This window comes from Xyrauchen texanus, chromosome 49 (genome assembly GCF_025860055.1).
Source record: "Xyrauchen texanus isolate HMW12.3.18 chromosome 49, RBS_HiC_50CHRs, whole genome shotgun sequence".
Classification (NCBI taxonomy): domain Eukaryota; kingdom Metazoa; phylum Chordata; class Actinopteri; order Cypriniformes; family Catostomidae; genus Xyrauchen; species Xyrauchen texanus.
The window spans coordinates 15,930,237-15,940,338 of record NC_068324.1 but is presented as its reverse complement, the minus strand read 5'-3'; the positions used below and the strand labels follow the sequence as shown (position 1 = coordinate 15,940,338).

The following is a 10,102-nucleotide window of genomic DNA, read 5'->3' as shown; positions in this document are numbered from 1 at the left end:
AGTCTCGTCATTTTCCTCTTGATTCCCCGGCTTTCGAGCTCCCCTTGTTCCCCTGTCTTTTGCTCCCTCTAGTCCCGTCTCGCTGATTCTGATTACCCCGGCTTTGACCCCCTACGCTCTCGTTGACCACTCTCTCCTGGATTTGCCCCTTTACCCTATCTTGATTCCCCGGCTTCGATTTAACGCTCACCCTGACCATTCTTCACTGGATTTGCCCTGTTTTTGTACTGTTGCCTGCTTTGTTGGAATAAAGCAGTTTTCTCCGACATTGTGACTGTCTCGTCTTGTGTTTGTGTGTGCGGGTTACAATAGCCATACATGGTTCATGCATATATTGAAAAATATAAGCACTAGATTCCCATATATGAAAATGTATTTAATATATCACTTTATATTATTCACATATATTTTTGTTTTGTAAGGGAAAGGTGATAGTTATATCATTATATAGAGAATGTTTAGGGTGTTGTTCTCCTGTGACTCATTTACTTACCATTTTGTCACAGATCACACTAGCCTGAAATACATTGGCTGCACATTTTAAATGAAACAGTTATTATGACACTTAATTTCTAAGTGTAACCAGACTTCATCTTAATGTTGACACACAATTGATACTGATATTATGTTGCATGGCCAACTGCCCTTTTTAACCATTTAACATTTTCAAGAGATACAGTGATTAATCACAGAATTTGCCAGTAAAAATTTTGTGTCATTAGGCATCTTTAATTTTGTTGGTTTCTTGCATGAAATAATAAATTATTACATGTAAAGATTGTTTATTATTGTTTTTAATCCACACAAATAATCCTGTTAAATTTATTTGATAATTTGCATCATCCGAACAGTAGTAAGTCATATAAAAAGTATATTATAACCATTTATTTTCACACACATTTACATTTATGTTATATTTAATAAAAAAAAGATTCATACCCACAATATTTACAGAAATATACAGACAGTATTACGTAACACCATCATAAAATAATATCAGATTTTTTAACAGTTAATAATGACTGACCATAAATAGATTTGTACCTCAAAAAAGCCTCTATGCATTTGATTGCTACATCATCTACTTCTGGGTCAAACTTGTTTGCAAGGAGATGGTGCTGCCTCAAAATCCATTTCAAGTCCCCAGCTCCATAGACACATACTGCCCGTCTGTATTCGCCAGTACATGGAGGGTAGGGAGCCCCATTCTTTAGATCCCCTTCATGGTAGCTCCACTTGACCAGACGAGCAATTGCATTCATGTCCGATAGCTCATACTTGCTGTTGGAAGGGTTGGATCCCGGCACTAAGGGCTTCCTCTGTAACGTAGCCCACATATGCTCATCTGGACTGTATGTGTCTTTCTCCCATTCCATGAAATCCTGAATCTCTTTGCTTTGGAAGAGGTGATCCACAAACTCTCTAGAAACCACAAAGTAAGCATTTCCCGAGAACATGGGTGACTTTATTGGTGGCGGTGACTTTTTTACATTGGTTTGAATGACAGAGTCTGTAACATTGTGATGATACTGCCAGCGCATTTTTTTGTATTCATTTGTGACCTCAGACTCCATGCTGTTCTTTCCATTCAGATGTTTTAAAGACTGCACCATTTCTCTGTTTGTTTTAATGGGAAAATCAGACCCGCAAGTGTTGAGAAGGTATCTCCACTGGACGGGTGACTTGAGCAGATCCTGCATGCAGTTGATGTCTGCTTGAACTCTAGACCATGAGGCATAGATCACACTCTCCAGTTTGCTTGCAACAAAAACGTTAGGCAGGCAGGATACAATGGCTCTAACTGCTTCTTTAAAGTTCTCAGGAGACTTCTGGTCCACGTGAATGCAGTACACATTCTGAGGATTGTAAATGGCTCTCAGCAGCCTTTCAAACATCTCAATCTTCTCATGGATCACCATGGAATATGCAATGGGGAAATCGATCTCTTCCTTGCTGAGAGGAACTGTCAGAAACCCTCTGTATTTGATGTAGTATTGACAGTCCTTGGTTGAATTAAGATAGAATGACTCTGATAGCAAAACATGTCTTCTTTTTGAGGCCAGGAGATTCCCAAAGTTTTTGTTGTCCACTCCATCCATGTCTCCTTGGATGATTGCAGAGCAAGCCTGTAGTTCTCCAACATCCTGCTTTAGTAAGTGATTCAAGTCCAGTTCTGTCTTTTTAGTGCAATTCGTCCTGGGAGAGTTTAGTAAGAAGAGAGAGACTGTGATACTCACAAAAAGGATGGAGACTATTCTCAAAATCTTCTTGTGAAATCGCATGTTTTAGTCTGTTAAGATTGTTATAACTTCAGGATCAAACCTCACAGGAGAAGAGAACTCAGCAGTGTCACTGAGCTATGACACAGCCCCAGTTACATATACCACAGAAGTGGAGCAATAACAGAAAGAAGGCCAATCAAACACAGAGGGGAAGGACTGCCCTCTATGAAATTGCATAATAATTTTTTGTAGGCTGTCATTGTATTGCATTATTTGCATTGCAGAATATTCAAATAAAGAGAAATAACACAATGAAGACTTTGGATTCCTTTCACCTTCTTTTTTATCAGAAGAAAGTTTATTCAGCCTGAGAAGAAGTCTCTCATTCAAAATAATTCTTCCAACAATCATCTCAATACACACGATTTATATTATCTCAAACAAACAAAATCTTATCACATTCAACTAAAACTCTGAATGGTTACTTTCTCCTGCATAAACACATGATGTCACTATGTCAGGCTAACGCATTCTCTGGCCTATGCTATCTCACTTGTATGTGTTTGCCTAAACTGAGACTATCAATTAAAATTGGAGATGAGACGCCTGGCACAATTAGTGCGGTATCTCTTGGAAGCCCTACATATAAGACACAGTGATGCAACAACACAGATGAAAGAAGCTAGAAACTGAAGTGAAACTAAATGAAAGGTTAAATATGAGAAAAATACATATAAAATATTTTTTTCCCATACAATGTTTATAGTATTTTGATCTAGCTTATCAGGTGTCTACTTTATAAGTGAGACTGTGTGATCAGTGGCAGATTTGAGTGTATAAGCAGTTTTGCTCAACAATGAATCCTATTATTTTATTCTGTAGAAGGACATTAAATAGAAATGGATGAGGTCAGCACTGCACTGCATATGTTGTACTGAGGTTAAACAGGGTTCTGGAAATAGTCAAATGGGGTTCAAGTCCTAGGTACAAGTGCATGAACAACTGATATAACAGCTTTAGCCTCTCTGGTGCCTCTACCATCTCTGGATCACCCATGGTGAGAATTAGAAGAGGATGGTTGCACATCACTCCATTATTGTGTAAACAGATATGAAGATTTCATTAAGCACTGTTGTGGGTTAAATTATGTTTATCTAATGTTGCTTGTCTTTTAGAGTCCACCAGTCTAGTGGACTCTGAAAATATTTTCTTGTCTAAAGACTGAATCAAGATTGTGTGCATTAGGAGGATCAGGGTTTATATTTCACATGAATATATTGTAGCTATAGTAGATGTGACTGTCATATTCTCTGTTGTCTTTTGTTTTTGTACTTTTATGTTGAAATTCTTGTTTAGTTCCTGTTTCCTGTTAGTTGTGTAATCCTTTGTAGTTTTATTCCTTGATTGGTTCTCCCTGATTATTTCTCATTCCCTGATTGTTTCCCCAGGTGTTCCTCATTCCCTTGTTTGTTCCCTTGTGTATTTAAGCCCTTGGTTTCCCAGTTTCCTGTGTCAGTTCTTGCATCTATGAATATTTTTTTCTATGTGCTGTCCCAGGTTCCTGGTGTTTTGCTTTTCCTTTTGGGCTGAGTTAACTTGTTTGTTTTTCAGTTTAATAAAGCTGCGTTTAGATCCTTATTCCTTGCCTGCCTCGTCACAGTAACACCATGGGTTGCTTTAAATCTGTTAAAGGAGATTTGGGATTTGATGGATGAGCAAATACTGAATGACACACTGTAAAGATTTCCTATGTAAACCCTAAAGTAAAACCATCTATACTTCAATCGATCAATGCAAAAAACTAGAACATTTCCATAATAATCAATAACGTTGTATACAAACCAAGTACGCAGAATGATGCACAACTGTGCCTGTCCACTTTTTCAGCAGTCTTGGTTCTGGAAGTATTTTTCCTCGTTAATTTTTTCTTTAGGGATTGTGGCAGTGGGGGTGTGGTCAAGTGCCCAGAGAGAGAAGAGTTAAGGGCACTTACACCTGAGCTAAATTATGATTAACACCTGTCTCTAATCACAGAGAGCATGGGGAGAGTGGCCATTTCCAGCACACATCTTGGAGCCACTGGGAAAAGGCTAACGGGCAGTCAGACTTCCCCAGCTTCAGGGAACGGAAGAGCTGCCGGAATTGCTCCAGGCTTTGATCAACCTGCTGCAGGACTGCCTTCTTCAGGTCATCGTAGGCCAGGAGGTTAGCTGCCGGCAGTTGTTGGGCAGCAAGCTGGGCTTCCCCGGACAAGAGCGGGAGGAGCCCGGCCGCCCATTGGTCACGTGGCCAGCTCCAGACCTCAGCCGTCCGCTCAAACAGGTTTATGAATGCCTCTGCGTCATCTTCCACCCCCATTTTCAGAAGTGTGGGTAGGGGCAGGGGCTCTCTCTTGGCCAAGCAGGCTACAGATCACTTGCCGGTCCTCTGCTTGAGCTCGCATGATTTCAAAGAACCGGCGATCCTGGTTTTGCAGAGGGACTGGAGGATCTTGGCCAAACAGCGAGGACTCCATGGGGCGTACTTCAAATTTTCCCGGGTTTCGTCACCAGTGTAGCGACTTCAAGGAGGACGCAGGAAAACCGGTTCCTTCAACTCCGGTACGTGAGCTTTTATTGGCTTTTACAGGGGGCGCCAAAAACACGCCAGCTTCGCAATTAACTTTAGCTTCGCAAAAATGCTTCCACACCCCGACTGGCGCTGGACTCTGCTGTCGGTGTGGCTCTTTTTATGCCACTCTCCCCGTGCTCACTGTAATTATAGACCGGTGTTAATCATAATTTAGCTCAGGTGTAAGTGCCCTTACCTCTTCTCTCTCTCCGAATGGGCACTTGACCATGCCCCCACTGCCACAGGGATTTCATAGATGTCTTCATAAGTGGTCTAAGCCATGATCCAAACAAACTAGTTCTGAGGTGAATCACAAGATCACAAGCTTTAATTTGAAATAAAATTGTAAACTCGGACAAGGAAAAAGGTACAAGGCTGTGCACTTCATGTCTTTAATGAGAGAATGAACTACTTTACCATGAAGCATTGCGAATGGCATTATCAAATAAATTATAGAAATATATAAAACTGTTGATTTATAAGTATAGAAAGTGTGTGTGTGTATATGTGTATATATATATATATATATATATATGTGTATGTATATATATATGTATATGTGTGTATATATATATATGTGTATGTGTGTGTATGAATTGTAATATATTTTAGACAGAATATATTTGAATGTATTTGCTAAATATTTGGGTACAAATATGTAAGGAAGGGCTTTTAATTGACCTTTGTGGTGATGTAACCTTGCCTGTGTCATTTCAGAAACCGAAGATATTTCTCTCTTTCATTATGGTAAAAAGAGATTAATATGTTTGTTAAAGAGAAGACAAACTTGGTTTAAAACTAAGGCACGTCCAAATAATTTTTAATAGCAGTGGTTTTAAACCTGTATTAGGTCTCTAACGGGATATAGACAATATATTCTGCTTTGATGTTTGTTAATGTTTAACACAAGTTTTAATTCTTAAACTTAATAGGCTTCGATGTTATTGATTAAAAAGCCTGAACAGGAATTTCTGTTCATAGCAAGTGGTTCAACGTACAGCATTTCACAAAAACCACTTGAGGGGTAACGTGTTGTTCTGGGTACATGGGCGAATACACTGTCGTTAGGTTTGCAGGGTTCGGGTCAGCTTTTCCAGTAATACTTTGGGTTTGGGTTTAGTGTGGTATCTCTTACATCAAAGACACAGTAATGCAACAACACAGATAAAACAAGCTAGAAACTGGAGTGATACTGAAGTAAAGGTTAAATATGAGAATAATACATGTGTAATATTTTATTCCCTTACATTCTCTCCTTTTAATTATTAATCAAGTCATTTTTATTTGTATAGTGCCTTTCACAACACCCATTGTTTCAAAGCAGCTTTACAGAAGATCAGGCATTAACAGAAGATACAAATTTAATATCTATAATGTATACTTAGTCATTGTGTAGTTTGATAAAATACAATTGCAAATTGTTTAAAAATATGTAATTAAATAATAATTTTATTTATAACTTCAGTGAGCAAGCCAAAGGCGACTGTGGCAAGGAACACAAAACTCCATAAGATGTTGGTTAATGGAGAAAAATAACCTTGGGAGAAACCAAACTCACTGTGGGAGCCAGTTCCCCTCTGACTAACATCATGAATATAATGCCAATATTACTTATGTATAGTGCAATTCATAGTTTAAAAATATTAAAATAAGTGTTAAGGGAAAGTGTTTAAACAAAGATTTTGTATGAAGTGTAAGATTAATGACTAATGTCTTTTGAAGTCCATGCTGGATTAACTGCAGAAGTTCACATAGATGCAATTGTCCTTGTTAATTGGCTGATGAAGGCTTTTGTTGGCAATTAATTGATAGTCTATGTATTACATTTCAAGAGTGTAATCCATCATTAGACCGAGATGATGCAGGCAGAGATCAGTGAGGTGCATCGCAGTTCAACCTGGACTGTATTTGTGGTAGGGTCTGTCCAAGGTTCAGGCAGTGGCATATGAAGTATCCCATGTCTTATGTTTGGATTTGGCATCAGTTCATCCTCTAAAGTCCATCGTAATAGACTAAAGTGATATTTGGCTGGCACCGGCTGCTATTAGTCATCATCATACAGCGACACGTAGCAGTGGAGTCCAATGGAGCTGGATCCAGCCAGTTCTGATGACCTCAGGATAGGAGTCCCAAGGTTGAGGGAAACAAATAAAATAAATATTAGTATAGATGCCATTCAATTTATTACAGAGTTATAGATCATGACCACTGTTTCTGGCTCCGGAGACCAAACTAAAGCAGCCTAATTGTGAGTTGAAGGATAAATTAGGTGTATGCCTGACTAAATAGATGAGACTTTAGTCTAGATTTAAACTCCATGAGTTTGTCTGCATCTCAAACAGTGTTAGGGAGATTATTTAATAGTTTAGGTGCCAAATATGAAAAGGATCTACCTCCTTTTGTGGATTTTGATATTTTAGGAATAATTAACAGGCCAGAATTTTGTGATCGTAATGAACGTGACTGAATATAGCGTGGTGGAAGGTCAATTAAGTACTGTGGAGCTAGACAATTCAATGTTTTGTACGTAGTTAACAGAATTTTAAAATGTATACAAAATTTAACAGGTAGCCAATATAATGATGAAATAATGGGGCAAATATGATCATATTTCTTTGTTCTTGTCAGAAACTCTGGCTTCTGTATTTTTAACCAATTTCAGTTTAGGTTACATTCTCTCGTTTTGAATATTAATCAACACATAATTAATGTATATACAAATGTATTGTAAAACATGAGAAAATGAATCAATGAAATCATAAAAAAAAAAATGACACCTGGCGTCGAAAGTTCGAATCCATAGAATTTCTTTGAGTAGTTTTGAATAAACATATACTGTAACAAATTAATTTTTTTTTTTTTTTGTATTTTCTCCATTCAAAATTCATAATAATCAAACTACTAATTTCTCAACAATGGATATAATTTAGGAGTATAAGCACATGATTAGCAAAATAATTCAAAACGCATGATTAATCGAGCAATAAAGAAAAAATCAGAATAAGACCTAAAAAACAAGAAATCAGTTATCTGGTATGAATGTACAATATTCCTTCCCTCTTCACTTGGCACACACACTGCCCTGTGCTGCAAGCAAGATATCCAACACCATTCTATTCTGCATGGTCACTTTTTAGTTGCATTTAACTCCTGTAATTGTTGTTATAACGGTTTGGTTACTTTCGCAAATATATTTTGCACTCAACCTAATTGAGGTTGAGTGTCTCAACCTAATTTTTTTAAATCATAGATCCCAAATCTTGGAATGAATATGTCTATCCATTTAGTGAATGTGCTCAAATGTCTTGGTTTTCATTGCGTTGAGACATCATATTTCTCATTTGTTCCGGTTTTACTAATCTTACTGGTGGTACCAAGTGTCCTACAAAACATGGGCCTGTCCAACCTGTTTTTGTCACAAGATTTGCAGTCGGGACCCAAATGCAGAGTGAAAAACAAAATTTATTTATACAAAAATTACCCCATAGGGGACAAACACAATCCAGGCTTGGAGCCCACTGAGACTAGGCTGGGGAGGATGAGTCGGGTACAGGACCGACCAGAACAGACTAGGAACAGGGACACAAACAAAAATTACCCCATAGGGGACAAACACAATCCAGGCTTGCAGCCCACTGAGACTAGGCTGGGGAGGATGAGTCTGGTACAGGACCGACCGGAACAGACTAGGAACAGGGACACAAACAACACCAACATGGACACGAAACAAGACTAACTGACCGTGGACAGCACACACGAGGACACTAAAATAGGGAAGGAAATCAAACGGGTTAATGGGCAGGGCAGGTGTAACAACTGAACTAATAATGGGCAAACAAGGAGGTGGGGTTTTATGCAAGACTGAGAGACACGTGGTAAAACCGAAACAAAACAAAGCCATATGCTCTTACAAGACATAGACACCCGAATGGCACGAGCGAATATCGCCAAGACAATGGGCAATATGTGCTCTTGCCAACCGACAGATAAGACGAGGCACGTATTTCACACTAGACAAAGCCTGATCATACATCGTGAGGCGAACACAACGCGATGTCCGCAACAGCCGACAAAACGAGACCGGACACGTGTGTTTCCAGAGTGCCTTTAGACCATAACGGTTTTTTTTCTTTTCTAAATGTCGTTTTATTAATCTGCATGTTCCAAGCCTTTAATAATAAACAAATAGATTTCTGTTCTAATTTTGTGAAATTATTCAGATTTCATCATCTCTGACAAGGATGAAAGACTAGTTTGTAGCCTAGTCTTTGTCACTTTTAATGAAAATAGAAAAATGTTCCATTCAGACTTTTACATTTTCGAAGGTTTCTCTCTGGAGATACCCCTGAACACTCATACGGTATCATTTCTCAGTCATAAGGGCTTCTATGCCCCCATACTTGGATATCTGTATGTAAAGAAATACATATATATAATTATGTGATTCAAAATGAACCGATCCTCTTATAACATTCATATCCAACTGCACTCAATTGATAAACTCTATAAAATATTGTAATATTTTCATAGAAGATCCCTCAGACACCACTGCATTGGCTGTGTCTGGGCCCCCAATGCAGTTTTGTAAAGACTATTTAGACTGTTTAGGATTTTGTTTTCTCCTTTTTTTGGAAATTCAAAAAAATGTGTAATGTGATTGAATATTGTGATAAATATAGATATCGAATGATATGAAAAATAATATTGTTCTAATATTTTTTGCCATATCGCCCTGCCCTAATGTGGATTCGAAAGTCTGTAAGACCCTTCATCTTATACTATATACAAAATCAGCAGATGTAATGCTTGCACTGATGTCAGTTCTGTTTCAGCCATCCCTTTTATCAATTTTGTCTAATTGTCTGATTAGCTCTTTCCACTGCACCTTCACTCTGTGGTTAATAAGCATGGTGTGTGTTTTAGAGTAACTCTCATGCATTCAGAGATACACCGAATTATAATTCTAGCTAAATATTGAACAATTGTTACTTTAAAACCCATTTAGTATATTAAATGAAATGTATCTTTAGATGGTTCAGCTGGCTGAGGTTGAGCTGACATTTGGATGTTTTCTCCCTCTGTTATTTTACATTTAGCATAAAACATACTTTTCTCAGCTTATGAAGAAAAACCTAGAAGAAACCAATATTTATTAACCGTATTTACAATCCCTCCTTTAACCACATTGACAGCACCATGAATAAACTTTGCAGGTAAGGAGAAAAAAAATGAAGTAATCTAGACACCTGTGGAAGAATCTGGGTTTAGAT

The 10,102-nt window shown here is 38.0% G+C and overlaps 1 protein-coding gene across 1 annotated transcript; it reads right to left on the bottom strand.

Annotated features, from left to right (window-relative positions):
- Positions 1 to 920: 920 nt before the first annotated feature.
- On the bottom strand, positions 921 to 2,316 carry LOC127640196 (beta-1,3-galactosyl-O-glycosyl-glycoprotein beta-1,6-N-acetylglucosaminyltransferase 3-like). The gene has a single exon (XM_052122634.1). It carries the CDS (start codon positions 2,280 to 2,282, stop codon positions 984 to 986), a length of 1,299 nt encoding a protein of 432 aa, XP_051978594.1. The 5' UTR covers positions 2,283 to 2,316; the 3' UTR covers positions 921 to 983.
- Between the last annotated feature and the right edge of the window lie 7,786 nt (positions 2,317 to 10,102).

Excerpts from the sequence above, each read along its gene's own strand:
- LOC127640196 (XM_052122634.1), bottom strand. The coding sequence starts at position 2,282 with ATGCGATTTCACAAGAAGATTTTGAGAATAGTCTCCATCCTTTTTGTG.